Genomic DNA, 25,126 nt, shown 5'->3' with positions numbered 1-25,126 from the left:
TTCATCAGAAAAGATTGACAGGTTAAAAACAAATGATCATTTTCTGAGTAGCACATTCCAAGACTTACAGAACACAGGAGCTCATTAATACACAATGAAAGGCAAATACACTGAATTTAAAGCATGCATCATGGTGCATATTTCAAGTTCCTTGCTTGTCCTCACATTGGCGGTCGATACACACACTAACATGGATCGCACTGCAAAGACACTTCCAGAAGATTCCTTCCCTACGTGGGTGCTACTTCTCTGTGAATGAAGGGAACTTCAGAGTGAACTATAATCTAACTAATAAGCAAAGTCATTTACCTAATGTAGATATTACAGCTGTCAAAAAGGAGATGGACTTAAATCTCCACACCCCGAAACTCCAAATATTGCAATGTCTTAGCAATAATATTCAAAGAAGTATTGTCCCAAAGTATTTTTAAAATACTCCTGAGCACTTTGCTCAGGAGCCAGAGAGGAGACTGGGTATTTACTCACTAGTAGGCACTGTCAAACGGCTTCAAATAACATGTAATAAATAGCCTTTTTCCTAGCCCTTTACCAAAGAATCTTAGAAACAGGACATCTTTCTAAGTAGCAGAATTTAATTAAGTCCACCTAACATCTATTTCTTATTTATATAGGTACTGCTGACTAGAAATGAATCTCAAGAAAAAAACAAGCAAATGTATTCCATAAGAACAAACTCCACAGACAGGTGGCCCTGAGGCGGCCTGGAAACACACACAGAAAACTGAGTCATCTGGTAACTGGCTCTGGAGTTTAGGTTTTATCTGAAAGAGCAAGTCCGTAAAGCGGCATCATATTCTATGAAGTTAAGAGCAGTTAAGAACGATCCCAAGGGCTAGAGAGGTGGTTCAGTGGTTAAGAGCACTGCGGCTCTTGAAAAGGACCTAGGTTCAGTTCCCAGCACCCACATCCAGCAGTTCCCAGCCACCCACAACGTCACCTCCAGGGGTTCTGATGCCTTTTCTAGTCTCAGTGGGCACCTGCATACATGGGCAGGCACACAGACCTACACACACACACACAGACGCATGCACAGACACAAGTCAAATCCCATATCCGAATGACAGGCATCCACAAAGAGCACTTCTGACATGCAGTACCTTCTTCTTTTCCCGCCCGTGCTCAGAGGAGGTTTGGGTGTTCTGGTTGAAACGATCTGGCAATGCACAGTCCCCAGGAGCAGCATCAGCCATACGGGCCCAACGACTTCAGTCAGAGGTATGCTGTGTGGGCTAGGAGCGGAACAGAATAACACTATTGCAGCAACTACAAACGGAGAGAGAAAATGTATCCAGTTAGACATCTATAGGCACTTCAATACTTCTTACTAAATTCTTCTCCTGAATTTAAAATGTCACCACATGTTGTCAGACGTGGTGGAGAGCGCCTTTAGACCCAGCACTCAGGCAGGCTGAGCTCTGTGAGAGGACAGGCTGGTCTGCATGGTGAGTTTCACATCAGCGGGGATCACGGTGAGATTCTGTCTCACACACACATAACCACTGTTACTACACACAGCTCTCTAGACTACTATCATCTGCCACTGTCCAGCCAAGGCATTCAGTCATACACTCTCGGGACAAGATACCACAACACTAAAATACACACATTCAACTCTGTAAGGATTATATGAATTCAAATCTAAGGTCACTTTTGGTTAGGTCACAATAAAAAAAAAAATGACACTAATTCCAAGTATATTTATTTATCCTGTTACATATAAGAAGTCCTTTAATAAGTGTCTAATAAGGCTACAAAACTCTTGTTAGTATTCAAGTCTCTGTCCCCCAAGACAGGGCCACATGTAACGCAGGCCAGCCAGAAACTAAGCAGACAAGGATGACCATGAGCTTCCAAGTCTCCTGCCTCTTCTCTCTGCGTGGAGGGAGCACAGGAGTGCACGCTTACTCCCACTTTCTATACCAGGGCTTTGTATATGCTCACTTCTACCACCCAAGCTACATGGCCTGCCCCATTACTTAAGATTCTGAACACAAATATTCTTGTACATATTACCCAGAGAAATCACTAACCCCCATCACTGTTAATAATTGCAAAATGGAGTTTTCCCTCCCTACATTAGACTTCCTGGACATAAAAACCTTTATAGCCTTATGCCCTGAAACTGGTTTATTTCTTTTACTTCAGGCATAGATGTAACTGTAGGCTGCCACAATATTAATAACTCAGGGCACAGGAGTTCTATCTATGTCATGATGTGCATAATACTTATTTTAACAAAAGATATTATCCTTAACCAAGACCCTAAGACACAGGGCTAGAGAGATGGTTCAGCAGTTAGCGGCACTTGCTGTTCCATGCGAAAGACCACGCTCAATTCCCAGCACCCACCTGTTACTCCAGTTCCAGAGGATCCAACACCCCCTTCTGGCCTCTGCAGCACCAGGCATTCACGCGGTGCAAATACATGCAAGCAACTCATTCAGATACACACACAAAAAAATAATTTTAAAAAGAATCAAAGGCCTATATAATCCCTGGTGAAGTTTTAGAAATGCCATACAATGTATTTTCACAGAAAGATTCTGTAACAGAGGCCATGAGGCAACACAACAGATCTGTGGCCACGGAGTCAGAATGTTTGTATTTGAACTCCTGGTGACTACATGTTCTGTGACATTATTCACGGAATAAGCGAGGTCTGAGAGCCTCAGGTTTTTCAAGTGCTGAGTTTACATAGGTAGACGTAGTAACAGATTTGCTATACTATGTTGGGCTATTAAAGACACTAAATAGGGAGCTGAGAAAAATTTAAGAGCTAATGGCATAAACACAAGTTTTGATATAAAATAAGGATGCATCAGATCACCGTGGTAAAGGTACGGAAAAATATATCACACTTTATGCAAGAATAATTAATTAGCAAAAGTGGTATTAAAAATAAATAAAAGGATGTGCTAATTAATTGGCATGATGTCCTCCAGCGGCAATTTTAACTCAGGAAGCTAAAGCCATAGTTCAAGGTCAGCATCAGCTACACCAAGACAAGTGTGTACCTATGCGTGGGTACAAAAGTGTTCATCTAATCAAAATCCCCTTCTCCACTCCCCTCTCCTTACACAGAGTGCACGCGGGGGCAAGGACAACTTCTGGTTCTTGGTCCCCTCTCTCTCTGACATGCTACCTCGGGAAACAGGCTGTCAGAGCTGTCAACCAGCTCCACAGGGCCTCAGACATCTTTAGTATCTAAGGAGTTTGTAGGTAACAGCAACAGTCACTTCGTGCACAGCAACAGTCAGTACATATTGAGAGCAAAGCTTTAATAATCATCAAAATACAACATCCTGAAAAGTAAAAGCACACACATCTCCACTAATTATTATACCTTGAAGAAGATAGAGGACGAGAAGCCAGGAAAAGATGACCTTCGATGTCACTTGTAACCACCACCGGAAGAAAAACGGGAAAAACACAACTCGAACAATCCCTTTTCTAGTCAGGGAAGTCCACGGACTTTCGGGCTTTGCCTTAGCAAATGCAGACCCTGAGGGAAAAAAAATATATAATGGCAGACTCTACCTATTCTTTAATTTCACTACAGAAATAAATTCAACATTTGAAGAACAACAAATGGTATATAATTTTCTTCTATGAGTAAAGCATCTAAAATGGGACAGCAGTCCTTTCCACAAGCAATCTTATTCATCATCCTCAAAAGATGAAAATTATCAGCTAGATAACAGGACTTCCTTTACACATTCCATAAAAATAGGGCTTATTTTTATTCATTAGCAACTATAAATAATAAGATGGCAGAGATGGCTCACGGAGTAGCTGAGGACTGGCACCAACATAGAAGCCTTCAGTGAGTGGCCAACCTATAACCCCAGGATTCTGAAGCCAGGCACAGGGAAGCCTGGGGCAAATGGGCCAAATCAGCGAGTTCTGGGCCAGCAGTTTTTAACCTGCGAGTTGAGATCCTCGGGCTCCATGACCCTTTCACAGGGTCTCAGATCAGACATCCTGCATCCGATCTTTACACTACGACGATTCACAACAGTAGCAAAACCACAGCTATAAAGTAGCAAGGAAACTAATTTTATGGTTGGGGATCACCACAATTTAAGAAACTGTGTCAAAGGTCACAGCACTAGGGAGGTTGAGAAGCACTGTTCTAGGATAAGGGAGTCAGTTCAGGAAGTCACCAGGGGTCACCCTCAGCTTCTATATGCACACACGTATCTTTACTTCCAGTGCTTCAGACACAGAGATGGGCCACTCTTGGTGGCTTTAAGGCCACCATGATCTACACAGTTCAAGTCAATCTTGTTACGTTGTATACTTGTTTTTACTCTTATTTAAAGGACTTTTGTACATTGCTACAAATTTAAGGTAATTTTTGTTACAACACACACTGTATATGTTTCTGCTCTTCTTTAAAGGATTTTGTATATTTAAGGCTATTTTTGTTACAACGTATTCTATATATGTTTTTGCTCTTGTTTACAATATTGACCTAGGCAAATTCATTTAAAAATGTAAGGTAAAATTCTAGTTTTTGAAAACTAATATCATGAACTATTTAGGATAACAGAAACACAGGTCAGTAGTCATCTATGATGATCAAATTTGCAGACATGCTAGGTATGTTTTCCAGATCATACGGAGATATATTTTAGATAGACAGATGGTCTTCAAATACTTCAAAGACCAATGGAATATGGCATTTAAAATGTTTTGTTAATTTCAAGTTTTTCATGACAGTGAGACACATCTGTTCCTGGCAGTACCTATTTACTTCAGAGATGACGGGCACCGGAGAAACTCCATACGGAGTTTGCTATTATTTGTGGCAAAATTAGCCAGTTAGGAAAGAAGTTGCTCATGCCTGAAGAGCTTGACAGTATGTTGTATAAACTGAACATGCAGGGCCCACAAGAAAGTGAACGCTGAACTTTGCCACAACAGAGCAGAATGGTCCTTTTGGGTTCCTGCTTCACAGAAGAAATGGCCAGGCAATCTGTAGACCATGGAGGAAAGTGACTGACAAATTGTCAGTACAGGCGGGACGGTCTTGCAAACTTCCTGCTTTACTGAAAAGTCTGCCAGATGCTATGGGCCTGTAGATTGAAGATGAAGATGGATTCTCCAACGTTGCAGAGGAAATTTGGGTGACTGTTCAGGTAGTCAGATGTCTCTGTCATTTCTAGAACTTTTGGAAGTTATTTACAATGCACTTTTAGTTTACTTAAATAATAGCATATCCTTCTGGGTCTTTGATGGAGTTGAAGATGAGAAAGTTATAGTCACAGTTTTCCTTAGGTAGGATGGAAGTAGGTTAGGTATAAAATATTGGATTTGCTAAGATAGGATAGATTATTGAGTATGTTCTTTAAGTTTGTCAAACACAAATGAATTGGAATTCAGCACATGGTGAATGTAATCTTTATTTAATAATTGTTCTACTGTATACAAGCTTTCTATGTTCAAGTTAAAGCTTTGCATTTTTGTTTAGAAAAAAAAGCAGGAATTCCTGTCTTTATTTATACTAGAATTGCCTTTATTTCTACAAAGGTGCATATTTGAGCTATTCTGATGGTCTCTTCAGGACCAGGGTTTACTGTGTTACACATCTTCTTATCCAGGACTCACCTCTCACAAGATCAACATCTATGAGGTCTGGTTTCACATATGCTGTTTTCTTTGGTTTATTCCTTAACCCCTGTAATATATTAAAAGCAATATTAGAATTCTACATATATTTTGCTTAAATCCTACATAGCAAAAAGGGAACCAATGTATAAGAGTTTCAATTTGAAACAAAATCTTGAAGTAACATTAAGTAAAAAAATATATTAAAAGATTTGTTACGAATGGAATACAATTATAACATTCTAATAACTTTCAATTATCTTCCAAAAGGAATGTTTAGGAATATGTGTAACATGCAAAGCCTGTTTATTATGGACAGTAAGCTTCCAAATCAAAGACTGCCATATACCAAGCAAGTGTGAGCATACAGCCTAGGCCCTGTACGACCCAAGACACTGTTGGCCTTAGACTGCCATTAAGAAAGTAGTAGTGGTCCCAAAGGCGCTCAAGATGTGATGCTGGGGGTGTTGTGGAGAACAACACGGGGATGCGAATTTCTCAGCAGATGCTAGCAGCAGAAACCAAGTGGATGATGTACATCTCAAGACTGCCAGCTACTGCCCAGACCACAATGTCACCTCACCACTAAATACTACGAACAGGAACCGGAGACAGGGAAAACAGCTGTCATAAATTGAATTAATTTAAAATTGAAATTACTGAATATTAATTAACAGCAAATTTCTGCTATCACTGCAGAGTGGAGTTGGAGGTAAAAATTAATGGTGAAAAGAAAAGTATGGGGAAATAAGTTATACTAAGTTAGGAACTAGATAAGCTTAGACTGAAGTCCTCAGGAACCAGGAGCTGAGAGATGACACGGGTTTATACTAAGTTAGGAACTAGACAAGCTTAGACTAAAGTCCTCAGGAACCAGGAGCTCCTGAGAGATTGAGAGATGACACGGGTTTAAAGGATTGTTAAATTACCCGTTCGATCAGAAAGCAACTGTGCGGTACTCCTTTGGACCCACTAGGTGACAATGGCCCCTCAAGGTTAAGAACTGTTTGCGAATCAAACAAGCAAGAGGAAGATGTAAGTCAACTTAGCTGCTATGTCTAAACCAGAAGGACACCCTGAGTCAAGACCCTTCACAAGTTCTGTCCATCCCAGGCTGTAAGCTACCCAGAGACACAGAACAACAGAGAAAGATGGTTCTGCGGTAACAAGGAAAAACAGGGTTTTCATACAGTTGATCCTCACGTTTTCAAGTTCTGTACTGCAAAATCATTCACTACTATCTGTACTCTAAAATCCATATTCTCTGGTGTCTGTCCTCATCTGACATCTGAAAAGGGGCTTCACGAGAAGCAAACGCAATACATCTGCAAGTGTTTTAAGTTACCTAACACACTTTCCCAAGTGAGGCCACAGAAAGCAGCAGCTGCCTCCTGCCTCAGTTCTCACAGCTTATAAACGACTGTCCTGACAGGCTGCTTAGCACTGTTCACATTCCTGCGTCTGCTGTCAACTCTGCTGTGCAGAGTGATCCAAGCGCAAGCGGGCTGTGCTGTGCCTTCAGAGGAAGAGCCAGGCAACTTGTATTTATGAAGTTATTCTTATACTAAGGGAACTGGTGATAGCTATCTAATAGACGGTCTGTCTGTTTGTTGACGGGTTCCCATGTATCCAGGCTGCCCCTGATTTGCTAACAAGCCTGACCTTAAATTCTTGATCCTCCTGTCCTCAGCAATCCCGGTGCTGTAAGGACAGGAGATCCCACGGCCAGCTAACTCTGTGGTGTCTTTAAGAGACGCACGCATAACAGTATGTGCTGATGGATAATTAACAGTGCTGTGACCAGAGGCCCACAGGACCCACTATCAGTGTTCACACATTCAGTCTTCACGGTGACTATCTAGAAAGGGCCAATAATAAAAACAACTGTATCCACACTTCATTTTCATTTAATGTTGCTACAGAGCAGCTAAGAGATTATACATATTTTCAACATTTTCCAAACTAGAACAGTGATTCTAAAACTGCACATTTGAATACAATTTCAATAATAAAGCACTAGCTTAATTTGTACAAAATTTATATAAATTTCTTTATTAGTATAAAAAATTTGATAAATTTTCATTTACTTCTTTTATAATTATTTATTTACCAATTTGATAATCATCTCACTATCAATCTGAAGCAACATTTACTGTTGTACACCTACAATTCTTATCAGGAGCATCTTAATAACTAAAAGCCCTTAGAAGAGAAACAGTTGTCTCTTCCCACAGGGTCATTTCCTGTCTTACAGGTAAGTGAGCATACTGTAGAGCCAGAATACAACTGTTAGCTCCAACACTCGGGAGGTGAAGCAGGTGGATCTCCGTGAGTTTGAGGTCAGCCTGGTCTACATAGTGAGTTATAGGGCAGTCAGGGATACACAGTGAGACCACATCTCCAAAATAAAAATACATACAATCTTTAAGGTGGATTATGTAATGTAAGAACATATAAAGGACTTTTTAATCAAAAACTTTCACCAAAGGATTAATCATTTTCATCACAAAAATGAAAGATACTATCAACAAGGTCTGAGTGTTCATAAAGCGTGAGTCTCGTTAAGTGGACGTTATAAAAGGAAAACTTTAACTTGATGTGGATTAAACCACATGTGTACAAATGAACATACCCTTGCATACTAACTTTAACTGTGGGCCTTCTCAGAGAAGATAACAGAGTAGGCTGTGGGGGCTCAGTGTTCAGATGCCTGCCTGGCATGGGGGAAGGGGACCGAGCGAGGAGAGCAGGCAGGAAACTAGCAGAAACACAGGAGGACACGTAAGTCCGTCCTCAGGAACCAAAGGCCCTCTCTAGTACACAGGAGGACTCTCTAGTACACAGGAGGACACATGTAACTCCGTCCTCAGGAACCGAGGCCCTCTCTAGCACACAGGACACATGTAACTCCGTCCTCAGGAACCAAAGGCCCTCTCTAGTACACAGGAGGACTCTCTAGCACACAGGACACATGTAACTCCGTCCTCAGGAACCAAAGACCCTCTCTAGTACACAGGAGGACACATGTAACTCTGTTCTCAGGAACCAAAGGCTCTCTCTAGTACACAGGACACATGTAAGTCCGTCCTCAGGAACCGAGGCACTCTCTAGCACACAGGACACATGTAACTCCGTCCTCAGGAACCAAAGGCCCTCTCTAGTATGAAACTGACAATATACTCCCCAGTGCAGCGACTCTGGCAGCAGGAAATTTTGTGCTTTAAGCTCCATATATATAGACGATGAGATAATAACCAGATAATGCCGTTTAGATTACAGCATGCTTCTGCTCAGTGGGCTAGACTTCTCTTGTATAGAAACCCCGTCCTGTGTATGTTCTATCAAGGACACTAACATCAGCTTCCCTTACGGACCTTCAGAATCCTCTGTAAATTACTTCATAAAACTTTTTGTTGAGATTTCATTGTTAGATACTGAGAGGAAAAAATCCTATATTAACTTGTGTTGTAATGGATTTCTGTTTGTGACACACCAACTGTACATAGTTATGAGGCACTGGGTGAAGTTTTTATGCTTGCACTGCATCATTTTAAACCATGGTAAACATCTGTCTCCTCACAGGCTTGTCATTTATGATAATATTCAAATCCTTTCATCTAGAATTTAAAAATACACCGGACACTGCTGTTATTTACAGTCAAGATAATATGCGGTAACATACCTAAACTTTACTTTCCTTGTCTCTCCCTGTCCAGCCTCAAACCCACCACTGTACTTTCAAGCACCAGGTAATCAATCAATACTTTAGGCTCGTGTGTGATGAACCTGTGCAGTTCTTGTCTTTCTATGGCGGGCTCTTTCCTGTAACACAATGAGCTCTCTAGTGGTTTGAATGAGAACGCCCCATAGCCTCGTATATTTTAATATTTGGCACCCCTATCTCTATGGACCCTTCACGTCAACTCTTCTTGATACCTCAGCTGCTTATGGAATTCCCATTTTCCCTTCCCTTCACATGAAATACTGGTATTTCTCAGTGTTCTGTTGATTGTTTTTCATCAGTCAATGAACATCTGTTCACTTATAGACTCTGTAATATGTACAATGCTCAGTTGATGTACACATAATACTGCACACAACATCCACATGCCTACACATGCACAAATGTTACATATCAAGGACTCCCAAGAACCTGGCTATTTCTAAAACAATTTAAATCTCTCTTCCAATATTTTCTATCATACTTATTACTGACTTAATGAATTTATAAGATGCAACTGCTATAACGTTATGTCTAAACCGTGGGGTTAAGTTTGAAACCCCTTCATGCACTGACATTTTCCTTTCTAGCTTTACTGTTAACCAATTCCATCACCTTCTTCAGTCCAATTGTCAAATAAAATTCTCAAGGGTTTCTTACTCCGTCTCCTCTCCCTGAATATTTTCACATGCCCTTCCCCTGTCACTTCAATGATTTTTATCTCACAATAAAATACCTGATCTAAATACTACAATTTATTTATCTTTCAGCCCTCGTGACCTTTAATTCTATTTTTAGATATGCCAGAACTTCACTAAATGAATGTATTAATTCTTCATAAAAAATGTAGAAGATTAAAATTTTTAAGCATCAAAGAATTATCTCCTCTTTCATAGGTGATATGGTCTGAACAGCAACAAATCTTTTGAGCAAATTTTTAAGTGACTATAGACTTGGTTTTTAACCGAATAAAAATATTTAAATATTGAGCAGATAATGGTAAATGATTACAGTAACATTCTCTAGGCCCTAATTAAATTTAGCTCGTGCAAGAACAAACTGATTAGTATCTAAGCAAACGAAAGATATGTAATTTTATCATCACAGAGTGTGGAGAAACAACAAATTTAGTTTCAAAACTTTTCTCATGCCAGCAAGGTAGTCTATGAGAATGTTCGATCAGAATAAGACAAGTAGTCACACGTCCAGGAGGAAAACGCCTGCCATCAAAGCATTTGAATTAATATTCTACTTCCTGCAGCCCTTATAAAATTCAACAACTCTTTCTGCACCCAAGTCACTCTGTTAGTAGGGCCACCAAAGCAGGTTTCTATTAGGCGAAGCCACGTGTGCACAGTGCCACGCAGGCGGTAAACATCCTGAAACACTTACCAGTTTAATAAACTGTACAGGGCAATGACAGCACCAAGGGGAAGAAAGCAGACTAGAGTGTAAGGTGACAAGTGAAAGGGGGAACGCTGGCGAGAGAATACGCTGGAGAAATTAAATTTAAAGGGGATGGAAGAGGCTAAAAGTAAAATAGAAAATTAAAAGGTAAGACTATGAAATCATAGGCTTCTCTCTTAAGTGCGGATAAAATGAATACCAACTGAAATAGTAAACATAAATGGGATGGTAAAGTGACTACGTATAGAACTGTTTCAGAATAAACAAAATAAGTGAAGTCGTTACCTTGATTTCTCTTTGTTCAACAGATTTCTCCCAGACTTGTTGATCGTAGGCTCCGATCTATGGAGAAAGACAGCGCTGTGTTAAGTGGGCATTCCCGGTGCTCACTGAACACGCAGACTGGCTCTGCCACAGACGTCAGAGACCAACCCTGTGCCACAGTGCTTCTCAGCACGCTGCTGAGAGGATGACCAGTATCAACACCACCTTTGAGAATGGAAACTTTCAAGTTCCCAGAAGAATTACTGCATCAGAAATATGGGTGTGAGGTTCAAAAATCCATCTAAGATAACACTGAAATCAGAAAACCCTGGCCTAAGGAAAACACCTCCCAAAGGACACATTCATAAACATGCAGATCACTTAAGCGGTTTCCTTCTGAGACAGGGTCTCACTTGGTATCTTAAATGGCTTCAAATTCACAGCAAGCCTTCTAGAGTGGCATTATTAGGAGCTGTGGCCTTGTTTTGAAGTAGGTGTGGTCTTGCTGGAGGAAGTGTGTCACCTCAGAGTCAGGCTCTGAGGTCTCATATATGCTCAAACCACGCCAAGTGAGACAGTTCCTTCGGAACAAGATGTAGAATTCTGTAGCACCATGTCTGCCTGCACACCACCATACTCCCAGCTGCCAAGCTCCCTGCCATGATGATAAGGGACTAAACCTCTGAAACTGTAAGCTGCCACCTCAATTAAACGTTTTTATAAGAGTGTCATGGTGTCTCTTCACAGCAACAGCAACCCTAAGACAGCCATACATGCAGGCAAAACACCCATTCACATAAAATAAAATAGTATAATCATTCCAATACATCAAATATTTTGTTGAAACAATAACCCAAACTACTTCAGAGTTACATAGTAATATGTTTAAATGATTATTTTCTAAATTTTATTTTCATATGCAAAAGAATGCTTAGGGTTTCTTTAGAGAACACTGTTTTATGTCAAGGTGATTCAAGCACACAGACACGGAAATAACGTTTCCACAACCCTAAAATGAGAGAAAATAAAGTCAATGCCCATGCAAATGTATTCACTACTTAGCATAACTCTTAAGACAACCTCTGCTTTCTATTTAGACAATACCTGATAACTGTTCTTATTGTATATAGTTTTATTATATCCGAGTTAAAAATCTTGCCTTTTTATTTAGACAAAAAGGGGGAAATGTTGTGGGATAATCTTTTTGTTTGTTGTGAAGATGTGCCACTCAAATTGGTTTAATAAAAAGCAGAATGGCCAATAGCTAGGTAGGACTTTTGGGGCAGAGAGAACACTGAGAAGAAGAAGCAGAAATGTCATGAGACATATTGGGAAAAAAAGTTTTCATGTCATTATCGGGGGGTGGGGGGTGGGAGCCAGCAGTCCAGACAAAAAGTCCAACTACAAGAAGCTTCCACAATCTTAATTCACTCTTATAATCAATAGTTTTGTCTTGTGTCTAATACAGTCAGCAACTTTTCAACCCTCCTGCCATTGTTCTAGAGACTCCTGAACGTAGCATGCTGGGCTAGGCTGTTTTTTAAGCAGAGGTGATCTACTGTCGACAGTTTTGCTCCCAGGCCCCACGCAAGCATTCTGCACTCTACAACTTTCTCCTTCATCTGTGATTTCATGCCTTCAACAACAGGTCCAGCAACCTCCTCTCTTTCAATCCTTCCTAAAGTGTCAGCAGAGATAACTCTATATTCACACCCTACAAGTATCAGATCCCAAGCGGTGAACAACAGCACTCATAGAAGTGGACACAGTCCTCTACTTCAAGAAGACTGAGTCCAGAAGATACAAAACTCCCTTTGGTGTTCTCATCTCTCGTGTGTTCTCATCTAATTTATTTTCCCTCTCCTCTTACTTTTATGAACAAACATTGAGCTATTCAGTGGTGAATATCAACAAAAACAAAACAAGAGAAACAAGGGTACAGCCATAATCCTTAAGTCAATACAGAAATAAAACAACGGAGATAAAGAATTCATAATAACGAAAGATGAAGACTGAAGTGAATGCTGTTGCGACTTCCTGCCCTGAAGTCTGCAGTGAGCACAGTGCCGCAGTCGCTCCCTGCAAGTATCCGCAGCAGATACAAACAACTGCCGGCCATCCTGTCACCTATGGGACGCCTGGCGCCGGTCCTTGTGCTTTACACTGACACGGTATTTTTGACCACACGCCATAAGTAAGAGCTGTCTTACAAGAGTAAGTCTCAAACCCAGGTCAAATACGAACAAGTCATCCAAAAAAGGAAACATGTTTCACGAATCGACTCCCTTCTGCTGTGATTCTCAAGTTTTCTATCTTTCCGCACACAATAGAAACAAATCACGGAAGAAATCTGAAGACAGAGGGGGCGGAGAGAAGACTGAGAATACAAGGGAGAAAAAGGAGAGACCAACAGGTAGGAAGGCTGCCTCTATTTAGGTGTCTGCAAGGTCAGCTCTGTCCCCTACAGGACAATGAAACAAACAAAGGCAAAGCGATTAAGTGGCAAGATGTTAACAGTCACTTTGCATGAGTTCTAGGAAAGTGTCTCTGAAAGACAAGCTGAAAAGCTACTTTTCAGGGTTGGCTTGCTCCTTAGGTCGCCACATTTAGAAGACAAGTAGCTGGGGACCCAAAAGAACAGGCAGCACTGAGCTTGCTGTCAGCTGCAGAAACACTGTGCGCCTAGACAAAGACTAAACGTTCATAAATGCACTTAAGTGGAAGGAAGCCCACATTTACAACTTTCAATTGCCAAATTTCTTTAATGAACATATATATTAAACACTACCTTTCCTCCCTCACAGTACTATGCTCTTATTTTTCTGAATCTCGTTTAAGAAATTCTGAAAAGCAAGTTTTTAATTCTCATAAATATCAACTGTTATACAAAAAGATAACAGAGAGACCTCAAATCCCTTTCCAGTTTGATCCCCTTAACAAACATTAGAGCATTATGTGTTTTCATTTGTTTGCAGACATGTATCAGCTAAATCCATGACAAGAATATTCCAAAGACAAGTAAAAAAATTCGAGAGCATCCTGAGATGGACACTGCCAAGCTTTCACGGACTGAGTCCATTTCCCGGGTCCCTAAGACGCAGCTTGTTGTGCCAATCTGTCAGTTTAATTTAGAGAAAATCACGGACTTAAGAATAAATACAACATAAAGTCACAACACAAAGCAGTGTGTCAGAATAAAACATTAAAACACCAACTAAAGAATCAATGAAAGAAAGCTGTGACGCCCCCAGAAATGTTGTTCTGGTGACCATGTTCAATTTCACACAAGTCCTTCCAGTCATATTTGTGGAGCACACAGAGGACACAGACACTCAGAGTCACTAAAACCGAGGGCCTCTAGCAAATCTCCACCCAGGATAACAGGATCTACTTATTCTGGCTTTTAAGAAATGTTTAGCTCCAAAGTAAAGGTTCCCGAGCTCTGAAAATCATCAACAATTTTCACAATGTTTTGTCTGTAACCACTGACTCTCGGACAAATCTGGCAATATGGAATTAAAGGAGTCAGTGTGTGCGCCAGACACTTGGGTGAGGAAGTGGAATATTGGGGCATGAGTCACTGAGCGGCGATGATGACAGACAAGGCATGGTCCAGGGAAACCACACCCTTGCAGTTCCTAACTTGTGAGTGACTAGTGATTTCCATGTCTCTTTTTAACCAAATCTCCAAATCTTTTGATTCAATCTTTCTTTAAAATTAAAAGACCAAACGTAAAAGGCAGAATCATAAATTATTTTCCTGTATTACTACAGGAAAATAAATTTGGTTAACTAGAATGCAAATAAAACTTTTTAAAAGATCCGGAAATCTTCTGGGGTGGAGAATATGACTTTTTTCTCTGGCCAGCAAAGTGGTTCAACAGGTAACGAAAGGCACTTGGTCAAGCAAGTCCAACAATGTGAGTTTACTTCCAGTTACTACAATGAAAGGAGAAAAGCAACCCCTGAAAGTTGTCCTCTGACCACACACACACACACACACACACACACACCCTGCTACATGCACGCCTACATTCACATAGCGTAGGAAGAACACAAGTTAGTGATATGGTGTAACACTGACCCAAGTTCTGAAAAAGACGTAAAGAATATTCTTTAATATGATGAAGAAAATGAATACTGGAGAATATGGCTCTATGAAGTAACTACTAAAGAAAAAATATTCACAGTCATAATTCAAACAAAACCAAATAAACACTATCAGCAAGGGATAATGCGACCACAGCATTTGTGAGTAAAACAGAACTTAACATGCTAAGGACAAGGAAGAGGATGTGTGGCTTAAGTACTGGGCCACAACAGTGCCCTTAATCATGGCACACAGTAAAAAAACGTTTGAAAAGACAATTAGAAATTATAACCTGGGTTCAAGAGAGCGGATAGTAAAAAGTCTGGCACTCAGTAGCAAAACCAATGTGTTCACGCATTATGCTGTCCATTTGATCATCTAGAGAAACCAAGAACCAAGTATAACGGAAAATAGATACACAACGAGAAGACTGGAGTGGAATGAGGAGCCTTAGAATCCAGGGAAGCAGATCTCTGATGGCAGAGTGTGTAAATTTCACAGCTGAGCCTGGGCATTAACTAAGCATCAAATACCTTACACACTTAAGATACAGACCATATTTACTCTTGATTGGTTCCTCTCCCCTGGCCCTCTAATTCTTCTGGACAATTTACTGCTACAGCAAATTGGACAAAATAGGATTATGGGCACTAAAACCCGGGTGCCAGATCCAGTGGAAACCCAGACACGCGGGAGGAGGCAGGCAGGGGCTGTTCATGAGATGCGATGGCAGGGCGAGAAAGCCGAAGCCCTGACTAGGATAACGCAGTCTCTGCACACAGAGTAGAAAATGGCTGAAGGGGGAAGGACTGAACACGGGGTACTGATGTCCCAAATGCCCGAAAATGCTTCTATCTGCACAGAAATCTATCTTGAGAATCACTGAATAAATAACTATAGTTTTAGAGGCCTTGGAGACACAGCTCAGAAGTAGAGTACTTGCTTGGTATGTACAAGGCCTTGGGTTCAATACCCAGTAAAAAACACACACACACACAAACACACACACGTACATGCATACACGGCGTTTTTAAAGGCCATTTAGTAAAATGAGAGTATTTTGGTATATTACATTAAAATAGGAACATTTTTAAAAAAACAAAATATCCTAAATTTGTTTGGAAAAGGTCAGGGTCTTAACAGGGCCATTGTAAGGTTTTGGTTTTTTAAGCTTTTTGTTTGCTTGCTTTTGTTCTATTTGGTTTTTGAGACAGTCTCCTTGGATAGCCTAGAACTCACTATATAGACCAGGCGAGTCTTGAACTCATAGAGATTCACCTGCCTCTGCCACCCCATTTCTGGGATTAAAGGAATTCACTACTATACCCAGCAGAAATGGACATGTATTACTTTAATGATTATGATAAAACATTTAGGAAAACCAAGAGGAAAACAATAGTTAATTGGTGTGGGAAGTCCTTCTGTCTATGTGTTGCTTTTATTGGTTAATGAATAAAGAAACTACTTTGACTTACAGCAAGGCAGAACTTAGCTAGGCAGGGAAAACTAAACTGAATGCTGGGAGAAAGAGAGCGGAGTCAGTGAGGAGCCATGTACCCCGGCCAGAGACAGACGCCAGATGGAATCTTGCCAACAAGCCACAGCTACGTGGTGATACACAGATTAATGGAGATGGGTTAGTTCAGGATATAAGAGCTAGCTAAAAATATGCTTAAGCTATTGGCCAAGCATGATTCAAATGATAGAGTTTCTGTGAGATTATTTTGGGATCAAGTGGCCAGGAACAAACAAGCGACCTCCTGCTACAGTTAATGTTCTCAAGAACCAACTACGTGTAACACTGGGACTAAGCAGAGTGGTTTTAGATACATTTTCATATCAGTACTGAGAGTAGAAGGAGCAAGCAGTAAAGACAGCAGCAGCTACAAATGCTGTGTAAATGCAGTGGAACTGAAAGAGCCACCATGTGCCCGCGGAAGCCAAAGAGAACCTTCCAGCCTCTGTAACAATGGTTACCATGTGATAGGGAAAAGTAGCCATGATGAGAAGTTACACTGTGTCATTTTAAGTCCCACATTAACTCTAATATGTAAGGCTGATATGTAAGGACGTGAGGAATTCAACCTTAAACTTAAAGGAGGCATGCACCTAGTTGAGTCTGTACCTGGCTCTTTCCCACTTCAGTAAATGCCACCAAGCACTAGGCATGGACTGAGGTCTTGTGTATTCTGAAAGTGACTCCCACACACCAGGTCCCTGTTACTTGATCCTGCCTACTCCCCTCCCCCACAAAGACCCAAGGCCAGACATCTAACTCCAGCTGAGCCAAGCAGGCTGCCTCTTCCTCAGAAAGGTCAGAGAAAAGCATGACTAACAGAAAGAAACAAAGCTAGCATTCCGAGCTCAGAAGAAGTGTTTGTAACAGTGCTGGAAGAGCCCATCAGGGCTGACTGGAGCTGACCTTTCTTTCTAGTCTAGGCTGTCAGGGTGGCAGTCCACACGTGTTGTGGACAGGAGCACAGCACAGCACTGTGTTTTCCTGGCCCGACTTTAAACAGAACATCGCTGTTCATGGAAACCCACACCATCCTGCATAATTTACACGGACTGTTTACTTTCCAGCTTGCTGGTACATGGGGCATGCTCTCAGTGGGACTATTAATTAAGATGCTGTCAGATTAATAACCTCTAAGAAGTCATCTGAGCAAAGATAATTTAATTTCTACTTTTCTACTTACACCAATCTTGGATCATGATTTGTGAAGACCCTACTAGTGAGAACAGGAAAGACTCAGTAATCTATTAATAGTAAGGAAGCAGCTCAAAAGTATCAAACAGAGGGTCAAAATACAAGTTCTAACAAACCTACCATATTAATTCTTGTAATGATGTTTTTAAAACCAAATTAACACTACTCAATTGCTAATCATTTATATTTTTGATAAGTGTAATTTAAATTATCAGAGTCGAAATCATTAAAAGTTATTTAAATTATTAAATTATTTAAAATAGCATTCAAAAGCTATACATTACTTAAAAATAAAGTTTGGTCTTAAAAGCTAAAAATGACTTTCTTTAGCTCTAAATAAGTGAACCACAGTAAAAGACCAAATACAAACCTTACTTCATCTTTATCTTATCACCAAATATTGTGGAAAATCTCAAAAACCCATGAATTTTATTACCCCATCTAGTATAAGACAAAAATTCACAAACATTAGTAAATTCTCTAAATGTGAACACAGTTAAACATTAACCCAAATAACCTATCAGTAAGTAACAACACTTCTGATAGATTCAACAAAACAGCCATGCAGTGCTGACATCTGGTCAACAAAGTACCGTATATTAGACCACATAAGTCATACACGAACCATAAGATCACAACGGCACTGAAAAACCCCTCATCACCTATGACCTTGGAGCCACCACAGAGCCAACAACCCACCTCTCCTGTTTGTGGTGATACCAACCCAGATCCATACAAACTTCCTGTGCTACCAGCCACGTAAAAGAACAGCACCTACAGTTATGGGCAGACAGCACCTAATGCCTGCTAAGTGCCAAGTGTGTGACTATCTTCCTAATATGTGTGTGGTGTGCGTACCTGTGCACAATTATCCAGAGAGCCTCGCACAACTGGTGTTCCCCATCCCAGCTACACTGAGAGGTCACACTGGATGACTGCCTGATCCACACCACATCTGCTTCATCCAGGTACACTCCGATATTAACAAAGGACGCTTTCCAAGAAAGTATCCCTGCCGCTCAGCAGAAACGACAATATGTTTAATTTAAAATCACTGCTGGGCTGGTGAGATGGCCTTGGAATACCACCAACGTGAGCTGCATCCCTGGAACTGACTGTGGAGGCCGAGCATCCACTCGCGAAAGTTGTCCTCCGTGCACACACACACCTGCAGTTTTACACAATAACACGAAATGAGAATCAAATTTGTAAAAACTCACAGAGAACTAGAGTTGCGCTAGTGAGCAGTAGCTGCTGCTACTGGTTATTACGCATTTGCTACTTCTTGGTAGCGGTCCCAGTGCGGAATGGGCCACAAAAGGACAGTCCACAACCGTGGCCAGGTCGGAGAGAAGTGGGGACGTGGCAGCTGTGGCTGGGGGGTCACTCTGGAAGCAGGGGCAGGGTGACAGAGGCCTCAGGTTGCACTACTGCTAAGTTTCTGGAACCTTCCTCTCCAGACTAGAAGTCAGCACGAGGCCAGCAAATGCTCTTTGGCAGCGCGGGGCACAGCTAAGTAGTCAGGAAGCGCCGCCGTCTAGAGTCGCACACATCCACCCAAGCTCTACGCTGGGATAATGGGATCAAAACACTTAATTTTATTTCAACAGTGATCCAACAGTTCAGGCAGTGTTATTTTGACAGAGGCCGGTTACACGGAATCTCTGCAGCGGACACGCTGACACTCTACACGAGGCTAGACATAACCGAGGTGAAACACTGTGATAACCACTTACACCGTGACACTAATCCTAGCAACAACCTTGAAGCACTTTACCTCGTCTAAAGAAAACAGAACAGACTCGCTCAATAACTTAAGACTCGAGACAGCAAATGACAGAAGCAGACTCAAATACAAGACAGCATCCAACTCCAAAGGGACCTTGGCTTTTGTTTGTTTTGCATTCTTTCCTGTCCGACTTTATTTATTTATTTATTTATTTATTTATTAAAGATTTCTGCCTCCTCCCAACCACCACCTCCCATTTCCCTCCCCCTCCCCCGATCAAGTCCTCCTCCCTCCTCAGCCCAAAGAGCAATCAGGGTTCCCTGCCCTGTGGGAAGTCCAAGGACCACCCACCTCCATCCAGGTCTAGTAAGGTGAGCATCCAAACTGCCTAGGCTCCCACAAAGCCAGTACGTGCAGTAGGATCAAAAACCCATTGCCATTGTTCTTGAATATTAAACTTCATCAGGCGATGAAAGGAGACAGAGACAGAGACAGAGACCCACATTGGAGCACCGGACTGAAATCTCAAGGTCCAAATCAGGAGCAGAAGGAGAGAGAGCACGAGCAAGGAACTCAGGACAGCGAGGGGTGCACCCACACACTGAGACAATGGGGATGTTCTATCGGGAACTCACCAAGGCCAGCTGGCCTGGGTCTGAAAACGCGTGGGATAAAACCGGACTCACTGAACATAGTGGACAATGAGGACTACTCAGAACTCCTGTCCGACTTTTAAGTTGCAAATAGGACCTATCTTTCTATGAGATAAAAATTCTAATTGTTCATACAAACATAAAAAGTAATAAATATTATTTTCATATTATGGTATGATAGTTGATACAGTAATCATGTAATTATCTTTTATCTTTGGTTCTGTCCCAGTAAAATCTACGTAAGTATATTAAAGATCTCAGAGAGTGAGCTAGAGGTTTCCCCACCCTCAAACACCTCATCAATGCTCTCACTTTAAAGACTGGGACACTGGGCTGGAAGGTGGTGGCACACGCCATGAATCTCTGCACTGAGGAGCAGAGACAAACGGATCTCAGTGAGTTCAAGGGCAGCCTGGTCCACAGAATGGGTTCCATACAGCCAGAGGTACACAGAGAAACCCTGTCTTGAAAAATAAAACAAACCAAAGAAAGACTAGGACCCTGCCTGTGAGGAAGACTGGGGCACACGCCAGAATCTGGACTTCAGTGTATCTGCCCATCACCTGCCATTATCTCCTTTACATTTGTAATGGAATAAGACATGTTATTTTAACATGGATCCAAATATCCAAGAAATGTTATTTTGATGGAATCTAGTTACACACAATTTCTGCAACTGGACATGATTTTTACACAAGGCTAGACATAACTGAAGTTTTTTCTCTCCTATATGCAAAAATTTTCAAGTCTAATTTGTAACAATTTCCATACATGAAGTTTAAAGTGAATACTAATAACAAATGAACTGTGGTAAACTATCATTCGTAATATATGTTTAATTATTTCAAGTCATTTGGAAAGTAGCCTATAAATACCTAAGTTACTACATCAGTATGAAAATTCTGATAATGTCCTATACGTACAGCAAAGGCGGGGAGATTGGTGCCAGAAGCAGTGTTCAGTGTTGTGGGTACAGAGGGGAAGCCTACTAGAGTCAAAACATCTTGGGAAACCATTTGCTTTTGTTTCCCTAGAATACGCAAAATACGTAGCCATTTGGATTTAGAGATTTCAGTTAAGGACACTTCTTGTGTTACTTTAAAGAAATTTATTTGAAATATAACACTTTTTTTTGAGACAGGGTTTCTCTGTAGCTTTGGGGCCTGTCCTGGAACTAGCTCTTATAGACCAGGTTGGCCCTAAACTCACAGAGATCTGCATGCCTCTGCCTCCTAAGTGCTGGGATTAAAGGTGTGCGCCACCACTGCCCATCAAAATATGACTACTTATGAAGCTGTTTAAATGAAATATGACATATGTTGTGGTTTGAATGTGAACCTCCAATCCATGTGCTGGCATGGAGATCTGCCACTACTCTGGCAACCCAGTACTGAAACCTTCGAGAGGCAGGGCCTGGTAGAAGGTCTCAGATGGGTGGGGACAAGGCCTTCCACAGGGAGCAAACTACTTCTCACTGGAGGGGAGATGATTATAAAGAGCAAAGCTGGCTCCTGACTCTCCGGCTTCTTGTCTGCCTGCGTCACCTCCTTCTCCCCAAACTCCCATCAGCCAGGCTGTGACGGGGTAGCCAGCATCCATACTAGATAGACAGGAGCATCCTTGCATCAGGCAGGCTGTGACAGGGGTAGCCAGCATCCTTACTAGACAGGAACAGGTCCTGGTGTTGTGCTCCTGCCTTCTAGAACAGTGAGTTCTTCACAGTATACATAGCTCAGTCTTGGGTATTTTGTAGAAATTTAAAAAGCGGGTTAAGACAGATGCCATAGGACATGTCTATGTCCCAGGCCCGTAAAGCTGCACAGCTGTCTCCACATTTTAACTCAGAAACCTTCCTTACCATAAAGACTCTCGAAGCTCACTTGTAGTTACTGCTCACTCCTACTTCCGGCACAGACCGCTAGTTAATTCTTGTCTATAGATTTGCATACTTGCCTCTCATTTGCAATTCATATTAGATATGAAATTACAGCATAGGTCTTAGTGTGCTGTCTTGCGCTTCATCCATGTTGGAACATGTTGTGGACTTTGCTCTTTCATGTTGCCATTACAAAATGCTACTTTCCTAGGAGGTGCTGCCTTCGAAGCTAATGACAATAGTAATTTATAGCAGAAAACATTTCAAACTACTTGTTTAGATAAAGAATTAAGCAACTACACCATCTACTTGAAATATATTCACTTTAAATGCTGAGATTTGTTTTTAATCAGATTCTTAAGAATAACTTATTTTATATTCATAATTACAACTTCATGTTCAATTTTTGTTTTACTTTTGCATATAAAAGACTACCTGCCATCCTGAAAGTTATATTACATAGGCTGGAGAGAGTCTGCTAACATGATCATGTGCACTCATAGCATCTTATTAAACAGGGAGCACCGGGCCTGACTTGCTGCCCAAGAGTAACTTAGAGAGTTCTACTAACGCTGTAAGTTCCTTCAACAGGAATTCACCAATTTAGTAAAACAAAAAACAAAAGAACTGAACAGAAGTTTTACTGATTCAGGCTGTAAATTAAATATTCACTTCATTACACTCAGAGACTATCTGCAATTATAACAGACAGTAATCCTAAAACTTAACCATTATTTTACTTTTTACAGGATTCTATAGAAAGAACGTTGTCCTTATGACAGCTGGAAATTAATTTTAGAAAACAATGTCCCTTCTCCCAACAAAGTTTGTCCTCAGGACTAGGGTCATTGTCAGGGATTCGTGAGAAGTGGTACAGGGTTGGGGTGGAAATGAAGCAGGCTCAGAAATCTCTCTTGAAAAAAAAAAGGGGGTGGGAATTGATGGGATGGTAGATTAGTGTGACTTACTCATACTACTAATAATAGTAATAGTGAAATTATTTGAGATATTATTTATAGGCAATTTACATTGGCATAGATTCTTCTATATTGAAACAAATTCAAATTATATTTGTTATATTGAATATACTTCTATTTCTGTTTATATTATTTGTACACCTATGCAAAGTAATTTTCTCAGATTGTATGCATGCATGTTTTTACCTCTGCTTAGGATATTTTGTATATTGATACAATTTTAAGATATATTTATCATACTGCATTATACATATCTACCTTTGATCAAAATACTTATACATTCTTTACATTTTGAGGTCATTGTCCTCATTTGCTGTATATTTGTTTAAAGATTATTTAATTTTTTAATATAAAGACTTAGTCTTTAAGCTATATAGATATTAAGAACTATAGTCAATAGTCATCAATGTTTGTCACACTTATAGTTAGACTAATCAGGTTCCTTAGATGCATAGAGACTGTATTCCACATAGATGGGTAATCTTTATACACTTCAAAGAACTGTAGAATATGGCATTTAAATAACTTAAGATTTGTTGTGTTAGACACAACTGTTCCTGGTCATAGCGATCTATTCCCAAGAGAATGTTGGACACCCAAGACACTCCACTTGGAATTTGTTTTCCTCTTGGCAAAACTGGCCTTTGGGCAAGAAACTGTCCTTGCCTAGACCACTGACAAAATGCACGTTGTCCAGACTGGACAAGTAGGATTCAAGCAAAAAGACTGCCAGATCTTGCCAAGACAGTTTTTCAAATTTTCCTGCCTCTGAAAATGGTCTGTCAGATACTCTAGGCCTTAGCCAAAGTTGGTTGCCCCGATGCTGCACATGAGACTTTGGGTGAGTGCCCAGGTCATTTCTTGTTCCTTTTGGCAGTTGCTGGATTGTACTTCCTATTTACTCAAGACCCTTCTTAGGTCTTTGATGGGGTTGAAGACCAGATACTCAGAATTATTTTTCTCATGACTTAGCCAAGACATTTTTAATATAAGACTTAGACTCCTTAAAATAGGATGATTATTGAAACTTTGAGTATTTGTTTTTTGTTTGATGTTGATCAACTGGTTGTAAATCTAATTTTTATGTATGTTTTTGCCTCATCTTTTTCCCTGGACAATACTTGATATTTGTTCTTACTGTATATAGTTTTTTATTAGGCTTAGAGCTCTCTTATTTAGACAAAAGGGGAGGTACTGTGGGAGCTCCTTCAGCCAATAGCCTTTACAATACTGGCCCACTTTGGGCGTGGTCTTATGTACTATTAATGCAGTCAAAAAGTGTGTGGGGTCTCTTGGCTGCTGGATTCAGTTCCAGTTCCCAGCACATGCAGAGGGCTGCAGATTGCTACCCTTTCTATGAGGTTTATCCCTAAATAAATAAACAAACCTTTTTATACTCCATTCTGGGCTATTCTAGATCTCTTTCATACGCCAACACCTAGGGACTACAGACGACGAAATTTTCTAGTCAAGTTGAAACTCTTTCAACAGTGAGAAAAGTTGAAAACCCAATTTATCCCAGTTCTCTAGAGAAAAAGAAGTGTCCAGGTTGGCCTACATAACGCACATATGTTCTGTGTGGTAAAGGAATGCTAACTCTAGAGAAGCTCAGAAGAAAAAAGCAGCAGGCACACACATCTGGTGGTGCCCTCGAGCTGGGATTCAGTCAACACTGCGGTAAGCCTAACCATTCTGCATGTTTTACCTTAAAGCCAATACAATGTCCCCCTCTCAAAATAATTTGTGTTGCATTAGTTTTTAAAAAAAAAGCTTAACTGACACAAGAAAGATCATGTAAAAGATGAATAGCAATCATCTGGGGACTTGACAACAGAGACTAATATTCTGTTTGGTTGTTTTTTTTGTTTTTGTTTTTCAAAACAGGGTTTCTCTGTAGCTTTGGTGCTTGTCATGGAACTCACTCTTGTAGACCAGGGTGGCCTCAAACTCACAGAGATCCACCTGCCTCTGCCTCCCGAGTGCTGGGATTAAAGGCGTGCGCCACCACTGCCCAGTTGAGACTTAACATTTTTAACCATCTGTACGGTGCTCTACAAGTGACCACTCT

At 40.8% G+C, this 25,126-nt stretch overlaps 1 protein-coding gene across 6 annotated transcripts in view; it reads right to left on the bottom strand.

Moving 5' to 3' along the window:
- The window catches only part of Phtf2 (putative homeodomain transcription factor 2), a 90,347-nt gene that overhangs the window by 32,416 nt on the left and 32,805 nt on the right, over window positions 1-25,126 (bottom strand). For all 6 annotated transcript variants that reach the window (XM_057758490.1, XM_057758494.1, XM_057758496.1 and 3 more), the window contains exons 3-6: window positions 11,045-11,101; window positions 5,632-5,701; window positions 3,365-3,523; window positions 1,119-1,284 (exon numbers count right to left, since the gene is read on the bottom strand). In XM_057758490.1, coding sequence (XP_057614473.1) covers window positions 1,119-1,284; window positions 3,365-3,523; window positions 5,632-5,701; window positions 11,045-11,101 — 452 coding nt within the window. The remainder of the gene's footprint in view (window positions 1-1,118; window positions 1,285-3,364; window positions 3,524-5,631; window positions 5,702-11,044; window positions 11,102-25,126) is intronic.

Source organism: Chionomys nivalis, chromosome 26 (assembly GCF_950005125.1).
Source record: "Chionomys nivalis chromosome 26, mChiNiv1.1, whole genome shotgun sequence".
Classification (NCBI taxonomy): Eukaryota; Metazoa; Chordata; class Mammalia; order Rodentia; family Cricetidae; genus Chionomys; species Chionomys nivalis.
Note: the sequence above shows the minus strand (reverse complement) of the source record. Positions and strands in the feature narration are given on the sequence as shown.